The sequence below is a fragment of the Cygnus atratus genome, chromosome 7 (genome assembly GCF_013377495.2).
Source record: "Cygnus atratus isolate AKBS03 ecotype Queensland, Australia chromosome 7, CAtr_DNAZoo_HiC_assembly, whole genome shotgun sequence".
NCBI lineage: Eukaryota > Metazoa > Chordata > Aves > Anseriformes > Anatidae > Cygnus > Cygnus atratus.
The window spans coordinates 3982041-3999969 of NC_066368.1; the positions used below are offsets into that span (position 1 = coordinate 3982041).

Genomic DNA, 17929 nt, shown 5'->3' on the forward strand with positions numbered 1-17929 from the left:
CGCTTCAGCTCTCAAAGCACACGTAAATCCCACGTGAGCAAAGGAAAGCTTATGGAGACGGGAGAGCCGAACGCTTGTTCGTGTAGTTTCTAAGGATCTTGGGGCCATGGGCTAGGTGAGCTTCTTCAGCTAGCAAGGGTGTTTCTTTCCCCCGTCATTTCGTGGATGCACGTTTGAAAGCCGCCTGCTGGCACACCGGGAGGTGAACAGTGAGCAGCTTTGTCAGGGTGGGAGCACGGACGTGTCTGCTCTGCGCCTGGTTCCCGTCGGTGCCTGCCCCTTATGGGGTCCCGTGTGTTGCGGTGCAAAGCCAGCCCTGGCCGTATGGGAGAGGGCACCCCGGGGCAGCCGGAGCACGGGGCTGATGCCTGCGGGTCGCAGCAGAGGATGGACGCACCTCCCCGGTCCTGCTGCTGCACCACCCGGGGAAAGAAAGGGGGGAAAACGACTTCTTCAGTGCTCACAAGTGCCCCCGGGGCACAGCCCGAGCACGTTATCTGGTGTTTGGTCTGGTGCAACGCCTGAGGCTAGGGTGGTGGGTGCACGGAGCGAGCTAAAACAGGCGCTTGGGGTAGGATGTGGCCAGGCCGTGTTTCTGTGAAGCGAGTGCTTGGTGCTGCAGCGCCTCACGCTTGGTTTGCAGCCCGGTCTCTTGCGAGAGCGTCCGCGGGCTGCTGAGATGCTCCCCGGGCTCTCGTGGTGCGTCTGCCTTCTGCCTGCTACGGGCACGTGCCCGGCGCCGCAGCCAGCATCAGCAGGGTGGCGGCTGTGCTTCGTCTAGCGTCGCTACTTAGAGGTTAGTTTGCTCTTTAAAAAGCAAAGTGAAATGGGTCCGGCCAGGTGCTTGTGTTGGTGCCTCCCGGGGAGGCTGTGGGAGCTTTGCTGGGGGGGGGGGATTTTGGATGCTGGGAGCTCCTCATCGTCCTTAGCATTTTGAGACCATTGTGAGGAAGTGGCAAGGCATGAACCGCATCAAGTTTTGGGGAAAGGCATCGGGCCACGGAGCCTTTTCTGTGACCGGGATGAGGGACAGAGAGCCCACCTTGGGGTGTCTTTAATAAGGGCGCGTGGTCGGGACATACCCCAGCAGAGGGCTTAGCGGCACACAGGCTCCGATTGCTTAGAAGAGGGGCTAACGTTTCCAGGAACTGCTTTCAAAAACAGAGCTTTTGGACAGACACACTTCATTTTGGCGGAGCAGCTCGGCACTGCCGTACTTGTGTGCCGTGGAGGTGCGCGGGGTGGGGGCAGAAACGGGGCCGGGGTGTCTGCGTTGGGTGCCATCGCCTGCTGCACGGGCTGGGCTGGGTGCTGGAGGGCTGGAGCTGGCAGGGATGCGTTGTCTTCATCCCTGAGTATTTTGGCGGATCCGTTCGTTTCTTTCCAGACTCAGGGGCTCGCAGGTTTGGCGGCCGTGGGGACGTCTAAACCTCGGCGCGGCTTTTAGGATCCTTTTAGGATCCCCTCCCGCGCCCGTCTCAGCCGCCTCTCTCTCTCCCCTTGCTCTTGCAGAACCGCCAGACTTTCGACAGCCTCAGCTGCCTTAGCGCCGCGGCGGAGGACGGTGCCCAGCGGCTCCCCGACGCCCGGCCGTGGCCCGCGGCCTGCGGCTCCGCGGAGGTGATGCCGGGCAGGACCCCCGCCTGCACCCCGGTGCCGGAGCCGCGCTCGCGGGGCGAGGAGCGCCGGGCGAGCCGGGACGACCTCTCCTGCGAGGAGTCCGACTGCGGCGCGGCCGAGGACGAGGGCGGAGGGAAGGAGGAGGACGCGGCGCCCTGGCGAGGCGGCGGGGCGGGCGCCGAGAGCCCCTTCCAGCTGGATGGAGAACTCGACATCGAGCAGATCGAGAACAACTGAGGGCACGGGGCCGGCAATTTGGGGTCTGGGGTCGCCAGCACGGCGCCGTGACGGTCTCCCTGGGGTCTCCCTGGGGTCTCCCTGGGGTCTCCCTGGCGGTGGCCTCCTCCCGCCAGCCATAGGGGACGAAGCAGCTTTGCCAAAATTTCATCAGGTATTTAGAGCAATTTTGTGTGTGTGTGCGCGCGCGCGTGTGCGTGTGTAAATCTTGAAATTCTTTGTAACTACTGTAGCCAGATATCAGCTAGTTTGGGCTAACTGCCTGTCAGGCTTTGGAGATGAGGTACGGAGATCTCCAGAAAACTCACAGCTCTCTCTTTTGGCCTCCGCCGGTGAGAAAACAACTCGTGCAAGCGTAGGGTTGCGGCTGGGGGATCCGGCCGCAGCCCCCCAGTTCACCCCTGCGCTTCTTTGTAAAGCAAAAGGAAAAAAACCACCACGGGGGCGGACTGGAAACCTGGGGGAAGGACGAGGGCATCAGCTGAGCTTTGCCAAGCAGGCGGTGGCCGGGGCTGTGCCGGTGGCTGCGGGGTGGCCGGGGCTCCCCAGCCTCTGCTCCCGGGCTGCCACCGAGCCGGGCACTGGCCCAGGCCCTGGCAGGAGCTGGGGAAGGTGCCGGGTGCCGAAGCGAAGCCGTCCCCATCCCGCACGGCCCCGTCCCTCCCTGCCAACCCTCCCGTCCCTGGCAGTGCCATCGGATGGAAACCGCAAGTACTTTGCTGAAATTTGATAGTGGTAAGAGCTGGATTTGTTTTATTTTTTATTTTTATTTTTTAATTTTCCTGACGAGGAGCTCACGGGCTGCCTCGCCCCCACCGCCCCAGCAGCGCTCAGATGCCTTCCTGCCGTGCTTTTTTCTTCCCAGCCCCTCTCTCACCCGTCGGGACAGGGCCCCGCTGGGTCCCCCCGGGGGTAACGCACCCACCCAGCGGCAGCTCTGCCCTCGGCGCTCACAGCCGCCGCGCTCTGCTCCGACTGTGGCGTGGGTCCGTGTCCAGTGCCGCGGGATTACTTGACGAAAGTAAGCTGTCAAAATGCTGAAAATTCAGGTAGCAGCACTGAAAGCTTTTCCTCTCCCTGTGCCTTTTGGAAGCACAGATAAAGTGGCGACCGTCACATGTACGACAGACACTCCTCGGGAAAGTAAGCTGTCCGCTTGCTAACAGGTTTAGAAGGACACCTGCTTTTTTTTTTTTCTCTCCCCCCCTCCTTTTATTTTTTTTTTTATTTAAATCTGCAGGAAAGCTGTAGAGGCGGCTTCCAGCATCGTCTGCAGGTTCCTTGGGGCTCACGGGTTATTTCCCGAGCTCTGCGAAAGCGAGAAAGGAAAACCAATTCCTAGACCCCAACACCGATTCGGGCAGGTGCCATTTTTGGAGGGGCTCAGCACCCCCGTCGGAAAACCCTTAGGAGCCTGTCAGTCAGAAGAGGCTGAAAGCCTCCGGTACAGGTTTTATTAATCGTTGCTGGTTTTGTTACTGCACTTTTTTCGACGGTGGCTTGGGGTGCGTGGGCATCGCCCCTCGCGGTGGGAGCCGTCAGCTCCTTCGCTTCACGCCTCCCGCCCGACGGCACGGCAGAGCTTCGCAGACCCCGGCAGGCAGGGCGAGCCCGCACACACGTGGGGTCTTTTCATTTCGGGGAATCCTCCAGCTCCTTAAAGTGTCTCTGTTAAGACACCCTGGTTCAGTTTTCAGCCCGCCCGTTGTGGAAGGGCCGGCGGCACGCGGTGGCTACCAGCCCGCGTCCCCGGGAGCGCTGTAAGCGGCTCTGAGTCTTCCTGCTCTCCCCACCCCGCCACAACTGACACGGTCCTGGCTTCAGGGTGGCCACGGGCACACCCTCAGCCGGGTCCCCACCGACCAAACCCGACGATGCCCCCAGAGCCGCGGCTGCCCGTCGTGCCCAGCACCGCGCCGCGGCGATCCGGCGGTGCCCCTGGCTCCCGCGGGACCCGGGGCGCGCTCTTGCCTATGCATACCGGGGACTGTAACTCACAAGGGCTTCTGTCTCCTCTCCAAGGGCTGCTCCCCGTGCCGTGCTCCCCCCCCAGGCGGTAGGAGGGTGACCAAACGGACCCCTACCCAGCCGCACTCGACGCAGACGTAGCACACAGTTTACACGCAGCACAACCCGTTTGCCTTACTAAAGACGCTTCTCCAGTGAGACGTGGCCTTACCCTGGGCACGCGAGCTTAGGCGCAGACTGCAGTTAGCTACGGTTTGTAGGCCACAGCGGGGCTCCGCTGGGTGTTCCCTTGTCGGTTCTGTAGGATTTCATGTACTTGGTTTCAGTTTAAGAAAGCCTTACTTTTAAAAAAGGTTTGTTTTTTTTTTTTTTTCTCCCTCTCTCTCTCTGTAGAGGTAAAAAAAAAAAAAACATTTGTGGATTTATATATATATAAATATATATATAAATAAAATAATGAAAAATATTAAATATAATAAAGTATGTGCCTCAGATTCAGGGGACATCCTGTTGATTGTAAAGCTAGCAGCGGCGTTGCTCCTCGGCACGCGGTGGAAGCCGGGCGAGAGCCGCCCCGTGCACCGCCGCGACACCAGCTGAAAAGCAGGGCGCCCCCCCCCGGGGGGGCTGCTTCGGGTTTTTAAAGGACTTCACCTCTCACACAGATGCTTTGGTAACCCCCGCGGCAGATCCCTGCCGCCTGCCAGAATGTGATTTTAAAATAATATGCAGACACCTGACCTTAGTCTTTGCTAGGTAGCTCACAGGCTCGGTATTGGGAAGGTATCTGGGGACTTGCTAAAGGCACGGCCCAACGCGCACAGCAGCCATTCCAGGACAATAACAAGCTTTAGCAGCAGCAATAAGTGCGATTCCTCAGTGCCATTCCTGAAAAAAAAAAAAACCCACACAGGATTTTAACGGGAAAATTACCTAGCAAAAATTACCCAGTTACCTAGCACCGGTAACACACGCGGGGAGCTTGCTGTGTGTGTGTGCAGCTCTTTGAGCCTGTTCTATGAAAGATTACATCTTAAAAAAAAAAAAAAAAAAAGACAAAAAGAAGCGTTTGTAACATAGATTGTAATTTTTCATGTTATAGCATAGCCTATTTGGCCAATAAAGTCGTGTTTCAAGTGCATTGTCTAAAGCTCCTGGCCGAACAGGATAACAGACTTACGTAGGACATTAGAGGATTGTAGCAGTGCTTTACGGAGTTTATGGTTTTGATGTTGAAGAAATCAAAAGAAGAGGATGGCCAAAAAATAAAAAAAAATAAAAATAAGCCTTCTGAAGCTATGACCTGTAGTAGCAAAGTCTCCCTGTTACTTGCACAAGCGCAGAGGTATGTGCGTGCACCCGGGGAGGGGCTGCCGAAGGTGCCCCCGCCGTTGCAGGCTGCCCCCTCCCCGGGCGGGCGAGAAGACTGCTGATTTGTACCCTCTCCATGACTTGATTGCACTAGAGCAGCTCAGTCTCAGGAAATTGCTTGTTACTTTTACTGTGTAAATAAAGCTTCCTGGTTCAATAACCCCCGGCCGGGCCGGCCGGCGTCTCGCCTCTCTGTGCTCCCGCGGCCGGGCACGCCAGGGTCGGGGGGGGGCTCTCTCGCGGGGTCGGTGCCAGGTATAGATGTCCCTGCCCCGAGTCGGACCACAAAAACGGGCATTTTGTGGTGCTGTGCACAGGGAGACGCGGTGCATCCCCCCCCGCGGGGTCTGGGGGAGAACGACCCCCCGGCTCCGTGCAGTTATCTCGGTTGTCCATCTGCAGGGCGGCCCAAAGAGGTGACGGTGAAACGCACCTCGAAGCCGGAGCGCCACGCAGCACCTTATGCTCTGTGTTTAAGGTCAGGGATAACGTCCCATCCCGTAAAATAAAACCTAAAGCTGAGCCAGACCGGGAGCCCACAGCGGGGTAAAGGCACGTGGGGAACTCCCTGGGGAAATAGGGCAAGAGCCACCTGCAGCCTTCGTGCGCAGTACCTCGCTTTGTAGAGCCGAACAGAGAAGGGCTGCGCTTCCGTAAGGGAGCAAACAATGTGAAAAGCCTCAGGACAGACAGGCAGGATGTTTATCTGCCTAAATTTAATCCGATTGAAGCGATAGGCTTAGTGTAACAGAGCAAAAAGGAAGAATTACAGGATAAAAAAACTTCTCAGTGCCCCATCGCAGCCCTGACTTCGGACCGGGCTTTAAGGCGCCCTTCACGTGTGCGTGGATGCGCACAGCGCTGTAGACTTTGGCTGAACCGCTGCCCGGAGGATGACAGATACAAAAACAGAACGAAAGACTGCACTAAGGTCATTTTCCCAGATGCAGTTTACTTTATTATAATTTAATTCCTAGCCCACTTTCCCCTTCTGTCCCCACGGGGTGCAGTGCGGCTCAGCAGCCAGCTGGTAGCTCTGCAGACGAGCATCTCCAACGCGCCCGGCTGCGGCTCGCAGGCTCCTCCAGAAACACAGAGCAACATTTCGGTGTCCTTCAGCAGCTGGGGCGATCTCTGACTGTCGGAAACATGGCAGGAATTATCACTCACCTCCCTGCAAACTCCAAAAGCAGTAGCCGAATGCAGCCAGAGCACGCTGCCCAAGCGTACGTGTATGTGTGCACACGCACACACAATTACGTGTGTTTAAGTAACCTTCCCGTGGTCCCATAGGAGGCCTGAAGCAGGTTAAAATTCAAACGGCCTCATTCCTTTCCACTCTACAGCACAAAGCCTGAGAACCAAGGGGGTGCAGAGCTGCTGACCAAGCTGGCTGACAGGGGACTTCTGCCCCTGAAAGGGTGACCCTCGCAAAGGTGGGCTGGGCTCCCACGGGGGCAGAGGATGCGAGGAAGCCATCCCAAATCTCTAATTCCTCTCCCCATTTTCAGCCCCTGCCCCTTCTTGCCAGGTGCAACGTGTGCAGGTGCTAGCAGGCAGGCTGCAAAACTGTCAGGCGAGGGAGAAACAAATCCCCAGGCATCCACCAGTCGCTGCTCAGCGGCGCATCACCTCGGGCACGCCGAGCGCTGCCCAGCAGCAGGACGTGGCTGAGCTGGGGGTGCAGGTACCCCGTGGGCACACGGTGCTGGTGCTGGTGCAGGATGTGCCTGGAGCTGTGTGAGGGTCGGTGCCGACCAGGACTGGAGCAGGAGAAGGCAGGAAACCCGTGTCCCGCTGAAACCTGCGTCTGCCTGCCAGACCCCTCTGAAGGAAAGGAAAAGCCATCAGCCCCGTGTCCCCGCCGGTGAGGTGCTGCGTGCCAGCTTGTTCCTAGGAGAGCATTTCAGATCCCATAGAAACCCCTGCCGGTGCCGAGCCAACTGAACACAGTAACACCAGGGCTAGCTTCACAGGACTGTGTTTATTACCGACACGAGGACACAATTATTCCATGATTTGTCACTGCATTACCGAATTCCTAACCCAGGGCAGTGCCAGACAGCGGCTAACGGGGGCAGAAACCCAACTACCAGCTTGCCGAATGTGCCTGGTGCTCTCCCACGGCAGGGATTTGTGATGCCCGTACCTCTGTGGGAGCGTGCTGGTACCCAGCCAAACCCCGCAGAGCCGTGCTGGTCTCCTCCACCCTCAAGGACATCCTCACCCCGCCTCAGGCACCCCAAAAGGCACAGCGCTGGCGAGTTACACAGCAAAGCAAAGGGGTCCGGGTTTTGAAGCCATCCCTGCTCCTCGAGGAGCTCAGAGCTTCACCCCGGTGGCTGCAGTTAGGCTGGGTCAGACGGAAAGAGCCCAGTGGCACGCGGTCCTTCTGGGACAGCTCATTCCGTCTGTGCTGGCACTTGCACGGCACCGAGGGGAGGAAACCTCAAAAAGTGCACAGAGGACAGAAGATTCGGTGTCCCCTCTGCTGAGGTTAGTATCTGGTTTTAGTACCTTTACGTGGAACGTTTAGAAACACAGGTGTTGCGCACCCGTGGGAGATGGAGAGCGGAGACTGAGCAGCTGGTGGCAGCGCGACGTGCCGGGCCTCGTCCTTGATCCTGCAACTCCGCCACCGCGCCACCGGTGCTACAGCTGGCTGAGGATAACGTCGACCGCCTCGGCCAGGTTGTTCACGTAGGCGTCAGGCTTCACCTGGGGGTGGTTTTCATCACAAGGCCTGCGAAGGAGACAGAAGGGACAAGTGAGGGAGGGCAGGCTCCCTGCCAGGTCCCACACCGCTGGGGGTCCTTCTGCGTCTGCTCGCAGAGCCCGGGGTAGCTCAGGGGTGGCCCCAAATGGAGCACCCCTGGCTGAGCAAGGGTCTCAGAGTCCTCTTTTCTGTTCTTCCTCCCTTATCCCCGCTCCTCTCCCTACCTCCCTCATGTTCTGACCTTCCCTGTGTGCTACAGCAGATCCCATGTACTTGCATTGGCTAGTTTACTGGGCAAAGCCTTGTGAAGACGATGCTCTCCATCATCACCCAACTAATCGAAATGCACGCACTGTGGTTTTACACGGCACGTTTTCACTCAGGTGGCAGCAGTATCAGACAAGGATCTCTGAGAGGACACCTCACTGCAAGCCTAGGATCCTAGGAAATTGTGTAAGTAATTATTGTCCCATATTTTTTCTCTAGAAATAGGTAAGGAAAAGAATAATTCACTTCTGACCCAGAAACATCAGAGGTCTGCACGCAGCTTTAATGAACGGGAAGGCTCTGCTGGGGTTGAACGCTGCAGGACCGCCACCTTCCTGTAAACGTAGTGGTGGTGGTTCCCTCTGTGACCACGAAAGGGGTCAGACTCACACTGCCATGCAAGTCACGACCCCAGAGCAGAGCAGCTTCAAGCCACATTCGCAGCAATTTCAGACACCGGTGGCCGTGGGCACAGAGGCGCCGTCCTATTTAATGATTCGGCCAGGAGAGGGGCGGACGCGGGAGGCAGCAACAGCCCGGTCAGCTCTTCCAAACCTCATGGCCCTCTTCTGGCTCTGGGGCTGAGAAAGCCAACAGCTGCTGAACAAAAACCATATGCATTTTTTATGCTTAATGGCTTTCCTCTGGGAAAGAGAGGAGAGCCCTCGTGTCCAGCTCCTATCTCTCTTGGTTCCTGTAAAGGGCAAAACTTTATTTAGCAAGGGCCGTTTTCTCAGCGAGGAAGACACGTTTCCCACTGGATGCATGGGAGCAGAGAGATTATTATTATTATTATTTACGATTTGCAGAATTTGTTGAGCACTTGTCTGTACAAGTACCAAGTTATTTCTTCAGTTCCAGCACTAAAGCTCCCCAGGGCTGTTTCCTTTCTGCTCATTTCTCAGCTGCGCTCCTCATTCCTGCCTCCACGAGCTCCTCACAAAGGCAGAGCCTCTCTTGGGAGCCCACGCTGCTCGAGATTTTGCTTGCTGGGAAGTTACAGCTAGGAACTAGAAAAGCCCCTGCCGTCCAGGCTTCTTTGTGTCACCAACAAAGTGGCGTCCGACACAGGGAGGCAGATTTTGGTGCTGGCTGCTGTGAAAGCATTTTATTTAAAAGGTGGAAGGTTATGCCATGGGTTTTTATTTAATTCCCCAAGTTCTATCTTGTTACGAGTCTAGGGTGCAATATGAGCAGTAATTATGATGATTTTTAATTTTTTTTCAACCAAAGAAGAATTTATGTCGCAGAATGTAAAGCAAGTTATTAAATACAATGGAGAAAAACCTTAAAATATAAACAGAGTAAAAATCCAGTACATACACAAGTTTCATGTGCCAATTATTACTCACTCCCTGATTTAACCAAGAGTTTTTTATGAATACAGAAATTTGGGATATGGTAAAATACTCAGTTCTTGGCAATAATCCTTAATTTGAGTGGGGATCCAAAAAAAAAAAAAGTAATGAACAAAACTTCTTTTCATCCTACACCCTGCAAAATGTTTCTTCCCTTGCTTATACATTAAATGAAATTTTAAGACCTGCTTGAAAGTAAAGCTTCAAGAAATTGTCAGTTACACTGCACTCTGATCTATTAACAGGACTTTGCAGTTGGTATCTGTGCTGACGATACAGAAATCCACCTGGAACTCAGCTTCCAAATGCTGGTGAGCAAGGAGACGCGCTGCATATGCTCGTGTGCTGTGGTAGGGCTGGGTGTATGTATATATTCACCCGAACAGTGCGAACTGGGAAGTGAGGCTCAGGTGCTACAACACTTCTGACACGTTTGCTGCAGATTCAGGCCAAGCAGTTTGCAGGTGCTCCCAGTGGTAGGCACACCACAGCCACCTTGGAGGACTGCAGCCAGCCCGCGGGTAGCCCCTACAGCCCAGCAGCATCCTGCTCCGGACGTGGGCTGCATTGCCACCGGCTGCACCCCTGTTATTCCTAATTACATACCTAATATATACCTCTATATACCTAAAGTGATGCCTGTTCTTCTGCGTTACAGCCCCAAACCCTGCCGGGCTACAGCTGCTGGGTTACCCTGGCCTAGGTATCCAGCTACCCGTGCTGCAGACAGACAGACAGACGGCTTCTTGCACAACACAAGAGTTTTGGTATTTTTAATAGTGTTAGGGCCTTCGCCCACAAGGAGCAAGAGGCCTCGGCAGCCCCGTGCAGCTGATGTCTCCCATGAGGGCACAGGGGTGCAGGCACAGCCCGGTGGCCACCTGCGTGGCCTGGCTCGAACAAGGGCCCAGCTGTGGTGGGACCGGCCCTGGGACACGGCGCTGTTCGCCACCCCGGGGATGGCACGTTGATTTCATTTCGACCCACGGCACGTTTGGGAGTTAGACTTTTGAGGCACTTCCTCTGCCTTAGATTACATCTGCTCGTCTCTGCTAAGAGGGGGGAATGCAATAAGTCAACTGGCCCGGGCTCCGTAGGAAGGCAGAGCCCTGAAATGCAACAAACTTCCCCACTCTCCTGCCTCCTCCTGAGGCTGAGCCGAGGAGCTCATCTTCCTCTCAGTGCTACCCCAGGAGCCGACTCTTGTGGCCACGGCCTTTGTCTTGCAGAACGCTTTGTAACTCACAACTGCAACACATAGCCAAGAAAAGTTTTTTTTTTTTTTTTTTTTTTTTTTTTCCCCAGCTCTTTCAAAAGGAACCTGCAAGCAATAATCCCCAAGCACTAACGCTGAGACACAAGCAGCCAAATGAACCTGAGGCCTGTCAGAAATGGGGCAGCAGAGGGCTGCGCCGGGAAACTGGGCCCGGGTCCAGGCTATGGGCACTGAGCGGCCAGAGGACGAGCCCTGCCAGGCTCAGCGCGTCCTGCACGGGCCTCACAGGACAGGGCCACCAGGGCCAGGCAGGAACCTCACCAAGGGCAGATCTTTCTCCCCCAGCTTCAGCTTGGTTCCTCGTTCAGTGACAATTGCTTATTTTGCCTTTATGAAAAGCTGCGCTAGGACGGGCATCACAACGGCAGGTCGCAAAACTGACGGTGAAGGTTATTGTTGAGCACTTTTCTCTTTCATATTCCATAAATACAAAAACCTAAAAGAATGTTTAATCTGCTAGGTAAATTGAAGAATAAACTCAGATCGAGCTAACTTGAAGATAAACTCCTTCTGGTTTTGTTTTACATGGGACTCCGGTTGCAGAGAAGAACATAAATCAAACTGACAGAAAATTATATTCTCTAGCTGAATATTGAGCTGTCAGCAATCTTGGCCAGTGCACAAACTCGCTTGTGAAAAATCAACTACAGCCTTGGGAAACCCTCTCTTCGGTGAAGCCTGGCCTCCTCGGAGCAATTTAGCACCACGGCCTAGGCACACACACGTGGGACGTTTTGCAGCCCGGGCTGGTCATGACAGCCCCCTGCTCTCTGTGAAATGAACTTGTGGCACTGGATTTCTGCATGGCCGCTGTGTGACCACCTCGCTGGTATAGGAGATGGTCAGGGAAAGAAGCGCCCTAGCACAGGCACCGCCCGAAATCCAGGGTGGCTCTCCTGGGTTAGGACTCATCCTACTCTCAAGCCGCAGAGAGTAAACCTGTCATGACACGGCAGTTTCAGGACTTTGAGGCAGCCTCTTTCCTCTTTTCCAAAGAAGACCTCTGCCGAGGCCTGGTGAGGAGCACGCCATCTCCTCGCTGAGGTCAGACACCCAAGCAGGGTGGGACCGTAGTGCCACCTGCCTGACCAAGCCCTCGCGGTACCAGCGGTGCTGCAGGTAGGACACCATCACCCCCTGCACCTGGAGGTGACAATGCAACAGGGGAGCACTGTAGCGGAGCAAATCTGTGGGATTTGGGGACACCTAATCCGTGCCTGCTCCTCAGAGCACGGAGAACGGAAGAATACATTCTTACAAAGGAAATGCAGCCCAAAATGATCAGTACCTTACAACACACAAAAGATCAAAGTATCTTTAGCATGGTGCAACATGGAAAGAGATCTTGAGACTTGGTAGTTACTCATGTCCATCCAGGCACCCTCGGGAGAGGGCTGAACACCCTCCTCTCCCCAGGACCATTTGTCACTGTCAGTGCTGCAGAAGCTCAGCAGCTATCTATAGCCCCATGTGCTCCGAGCCAGATCCTCCACCCATACTAAACTGGTTAGTTCAGATCAATGCTTCCATGCGAGACATCAAGGAAACAGCAGGAGCAGGCTGCTGCAGAAAGCTGGCTCGGCGATTTTAACTCTTCACTCGGCCACTTGGTAAGAAATGCTCTAGCACGGTACCAGGGCTACTGACTAGCAGGTAGAGATGGCTTCCTCCTGGTGAAGCACAAAACCACATCCCAGATCCAAAGTGGCAGTGAAAGATCAGCTTCTGCAAGAAGAAGAAGGTTTGCTTAATGGCTGGGTGACATTTCCACTTGGACAGGTCTGCTCTGACAAGCTAGCTGCCCTGTGTAGGCCCAGCACCTGTCAGGATGGTCTTGAATTGCCCTGACCTGCTCTGTAATCTTCTGTGCCCTGTAAGCAGCTGCGATGGTATAACAGAGATATAATGGAGTGCCTGTGATGGATGGAGGGATCTGGCTTGCATGTCCCTTTGCGAGAGCTACTAGGAGTCTTGAAAGAGAATGAAGCTACAAAGACATGCCAAAGAGAGCGGGGATGTGGGGACCAATACTTTTAGTCCATGGGTCAGGGTAGGCATCGGGCATCACTGGCAGCCCGCCCTGAGCAGCTCCATCACCATGTCTGCAACAGGAATCTGAGCTGCAGCGTGTCTGTGAGGCAAACCAGGCCCGCTGGGTCCTGGGGTGTCCTGCGGGGCTGAGAGTCAAACGCCGCGACGGGAGCACGGGGGTGTTTTCAGTCTGCACACCGAACACGCACGTACAAGGAAACTCCACGTACCGGTCGGAATGGCTTTCCACATGCCTCATTTACGCTCATTTCCAACAAAACATACGGAGAACAAAAAGGAAACAGCTGGATTACTGCGTGGACGAAATAGGAAAGGTTTAGCGGATGAAAGTCGAAACGGAGGTGGCTGACACAGATGGTCACGGCCACGGGGGTGAAAGCAGCTACACCGTTCAGATCAACCCGAGACCTGCAGAAACTTGACTTTGGAGACAAGCAGCTGGGAATTGATCAAGGCACGACTAGTATCACAGACTAAAATTAGCTTTTGCATAGTTCTTTAAGAATAGGGATGGGTAGGAAAAACAACAGGCAGGGCCAAAGCAAGGCACAGAAGTTAATTTGAAAGAGACAAATGAGCTTGCATTCCAGAGTACAGAGCTGCAGTCATTTGGCAAACCTGATCTGTAACACTGCGTGTCCCACGATCGCTGACCTTTTCAGCAGCACAGCTTTCTGTGAGAGCGAGTAAGAAATCATCCCCCCAAATCTCCCTGTGTTTGTACAAGGGATCTCTTTGTGTCACAACACAGAATTCCTGCTAACTCCCCAATTAAGCAGAATACACTCCCACTGCATAAAATTAGATAAAAAAGATTAAAACCATTCCTCCTGACAATGTATTCTTCAGGGGCTCTTACCATGGCTGTAAAATATGTGAGACAGAGTTTAACAAGATTTTCTTTATGAGGAATGTAAACAGACACTATTAACCTCTGCTGGTTTCTTTGGACAGATGCAATAACTTCAGTCAGGGCTACGAGTGAAAGTCCCGCTTTCACTGAACGTGCAATTTAATCAGCTCAGCACCGAACATCCAGATAAATCACGATGACTGGCAGCACACCACCGTGCAGCTGATGAATGCCTGTACAGCACATTTCCTGATGCTATGATGAGACAAACGTGCCACAAAGGCACCTGATTAAACGTGTCCAGTGCTGGATCAGGTCCTAAAACCTTAGGGAACTCTGTACCTCGACCCTCATATCTCATGTCACACCCAGATGTCCCCCAGAACAGAAAGAGAGGATTTTCTGGTTGAAACGCTAGATTTTGGAGAGCTGCTACAATGGCTTTGAGAAGAAGCTAACACCTTCCTTTGTCATTTGGGATGATGATATTGCTCGTAGAGGTGGGCACCTTCAATAAAAAGCCCTAGCCATAAGCCATGGAGCCAAGGACACCTCCCACTTTGCTGCAGGAGTTGGTGGCCCCTGGCAAGCACCTCGCTGTGCCATCCCCTCCTGGTCACCATGCCTGCGGAGCTCCAGGAGAGCAAACCCCTGCCAGAGACATCCAGCAACCTCCACCGCTCTTCTCTTGCCTCCCAGAAGAGTGCACAAAGCTAATTGTGTTTAATTGCAACTCGTTTAAATTCAAGCATCCACAAACAGGTAGAAATTACCAGCCAAATTGTTCGCTAACATCTGAGGGAAGTCTGTGGGCTTGCCCCTTAATTGGTCCCATTTAAGTTCAACTGCTGCAGTTTTAACCCAACAGAAGGAACCAGTTTAGGTACAACACTTCTCCAGGCAACGCACCTCGACACCCAGGGAAATACTGAGATGGAATGGATAGGGAGTTATCTTCCTGCAAAAAATTAAAAAAAAAAAAGCTTGGCTAATGCTAGGAAACATTACCTAGATGTTGATTTTATTTTCTGCATGTCAGTGCACTTCCTGGTGGGAACACTCGTACTTTCCCAATGTACACGTGCTGAAAATGTAATTTGAAGTGTTGTAATTTGTTTGTTTCTGATCACTTGGCTGCATGGCGGTGCTGTAACTAATGAGCTCAGATACACAACTCCAGAAATAACAGCTTAAAACAGGATGCTGTGAATGCTGGAAGGCTAAAATGGATGCATGGGGGAGCATTTGGTGTCCATGCTGCAGTTTGCTCCACCAGCAATTCCAGCAGGTCCTTTTATTCCAGCTCTGCACAGGAACCACGAGGTGCTGTGACTGCTCAGTGTGGTGCTGGCAGAGCTGGCTCTGCTCTTCTGAGCCCCTGCACCCTTCTCAGTCGAAGAAGTGCCGTTGCGTTGAGTTGCTGCTACCCGTGCACCCTGTCCCGTCCCCAAACTCTTCCGTATTTCCGTGTCCCACCAAGCCAGCTGTCCCAGCACGCTCAGCACCATCGTTTCTCTCCCCCGGGCAGCTGAGGGCAGGCAGCGATGCCGGGGCAGAAGAGCTGGGGCGATGCCTGAACACCTTTGCCAGAGGAATGCTGAGAAGAAGAGGTAAGAAGAGCAGAGGTGACCAGGCCAGATTACAGAGTGGAGGCTGCCAGCGGGCACTGCGCTGAGCTTTTGTTAACACAGCTCTTACCAATACTTCTCTTTGCAGGCACGACCTCTACGTGCACCAGTTGTACATTACCCCTTGAATAACCCCAGTCCCCTACCATCTCTTTACAATACGCCGTACCAACCAGCCTCAGAATATACAGCGAGGAAGCGGATGACGGAGGCAGCCGTATTCCCCCACCCACCACTATTTATTTTCTCTCTTAGGAAGTACAGCACATGTGAACGTGCAAGATTACGAGCTTTGGGGACTAAAAGTTTTGGAAGTCTTTGCATGGGCTGTATAGGACATACACAGACGTAGCAATATATAAAACCACCTTCTCCCACTACTCGAGCGATTCCACAAACCCTCCATGACTGCAGCTCGCGCACCCGTCCCTGGCGGTGACATCTCCAGGGTGCAGTAAATGGAAGCAGAGATTTATTGCTCTGAGTTTAACTCCATTGCCTTCACCAGAGCATCTCTGCAGTTGTACTAAGGGACACCAAAAAGCAACCAGGCTTGCTAAACCATACAAAGTACTGGGTTTTGCAAAGCCTTCTAAAGGTACTGCACTGAATATGCCCTAATTTGAAGTTTCTCAGGACTCCAAATGAGAGATGCAAGTTGTGGTCATCGGCACTAAACCCTGGGACTGCCAGTAAGCAGGGGTTGTGTGAGCGTGTCTAGCGTTTTGCCTAGCCCCTGAAATGGGAATGGGAATGGGAACAGGCATGGGAATAGGAATGGGAATGGGAAGCCTCTGTAGAGGTGCACCTTCACTCCTCCTCCCCCTGGGTTTCCCCTCTCACGCTGGCCCAGACGCAGTGCCCCCGGCTTTCCCTGTCTAAAAGCCAGACGCCGTGCCCATGGGAACCTCTTCAGCAGTCTCCTCCTTGTGACAGCGGGGCTCCTCCGAGGGCAAACATCCCATGTTCATCCCATCTTCTCAGACACCAAGTCCCGATAGGAGAAATCCTCTGGCAGAGCAGATTTTTTCCTGCTGCCTCTACCTAACAGAGATGACAAGCTCGTACCTGAGAACCAGTTCTTCCACAGCTTGAGTTAGGTGTAAAAAAGCTGGTCTTCACCACTGCCTAACTTTCACACAAAGCTAACTGACATAAATCCTGCCCCTGGTGCTGCACGCAGCCTGCCAGCACATGGTGGGAACGAACCACTGATGCCAGGCATGGCTGTGTAGGGGAACGGCCCCTGGCTCCGATGGGGGTGAGCTGTGGGATCAGGCGCTGCGTGTGGGTGCACCTCGTGCCCCAGTGCAAGCACAGCACAGATGTTTGCAATAAAAGCAAGTCTCCCTCTCCCCCTCAAAAGTAAAGGGAACATTTGCTGTTTGCTGAGAAAATCGCAGAGCTGCCCCTGCTCTGCCAAACTACACGGCCTAACGGGGTGTTTGCAAGCACCGAGAGACTCGGCTTTGCCTGCTCGGTTTAATTATTGATGACCCGAGCGGCTCTGCCAAGTGACCTTACTCAATTCAGTAGAAAATCATTTTAAACGCCCCCAAGAAAGAATTTAGACACAAATAGTTCCTTGTGCACACACACAAACAGATGTGCGTCTGAAATGCAACCGGTGCCTTAGCTAGTAAAGGAACTTAATGTTACACAGGAGTGGGAATGAACGATTTCAGGGGCTGAATTTCAGGCTCAGCATCTTACTCTGTTAGGTGCTTTTAAAGACCTTAGCCTGGGAGAACATTTCACTGCTTTCCTTTAACACATTGTTCACATAATCCCTATTAAAGGTATAAAATGAATGCTGGCTCCTGCATTTGCAGAGCATTGCTGGGGGATTAAAGTCACAGAACCTGTCAGATCCAGGTACTTGCAAGAGAGGAGCTTTGCAGATTGCAAGAGAAAGAAGTCTTGATTTAATATTTGGAATGCTGTTTGGAGAAAGTTAAGCATTAGGTCTAAGTCACACTGATAATGCAACCCTCTGAATGAGACACGCTCACAGATGAAGCATTACAGGACTGTTTCTCACCAAACCAGAATCTGAGCTACCCTCAGGACAGCGGTATTTCTCATCACATGGTGCTCACTAATTCACAGCCTTCATCTGAAACGAGAACGAAGCCATGAGAATACCCATGCAGCTCCCAGGAACTCCAGAAGACAGGGCAGGCACGCGTGCAATCTCTCCTCCTCCTCCAACGCAGCAGCAGCCAAACTGCTCACGTGTGAGGAGCCAGCACCTCACCGCTTCAAAACTTTCTTCATGTGAGAAGCCAAAAAAGCACTTAAGCTGGAAAATTAAGGCACGCTCCAGGTCTTTGGCTGCAAAACCACTCAGCCTGGACGAGGCGAGCAGGCGGTCACGCAGCCAGCCCGCTGCAGCGAGGAGTGAGCGCAGCCCTGCCGCGGGCTGTCTGACCTCTCTCCCTCCTCCCTGCCCACAGATCGAGGGGAAGGCTCAGCACCCTGCACAGGAGACATGTTTTTGTAGGGTTACATCTTTGAAATAGCATTTGGCTTCATTAGCCTGTGATGGCTGGGAGAGGAGGTGGTAGCGGTGACCACACGATG

At 53.7% G+C, this 17929-nt stretch overlaps 2 protein-coding genes across 2 annotated transcripts in view; one reads left to right on the forward strand and one right to left on the reverse strand.

Annotated features, from left to right (window-relative positions):
• FAM53B (family with sequence similarity 53 member B) overlaps positions 1–5356 on the forward strand; it is a 45512-nt gene extending 40156 nt beyond the window's left edge. The window contains exon 5 of the mRNA XM_035547719.2: positions 1513–5356. Within this exon, the coding sequence (XP_035403612.1) occupies positions 1513–1857 (345 nt within the window). The 3' untranslated portion in view covers positions 1858–5356. The remainder of the gene's footprint in view (positions 1–1512) is intronic.
• A 1804-nt stretch (positions 5357–7160) lies between these two features.
• Positions 7161–17929, reverse strand: part of LHPP (phospholysine phosphohistidine inorganic pyrophosphate phosphatase) — a 55436-nt gene continuing 44667 nt past the window's right edge. Inside the window, exon 7 of the mRNA XM_035547721.2 lies at positions 7161–7939. Coding sequence (XP_035403614.1) covers positions 7849–7939 — 91 coding nt within the window. The 3' untranslated portion in view covers positions 7161–7848. The remainder of the gene's footprint in view (positions 7940–17929) is intronic.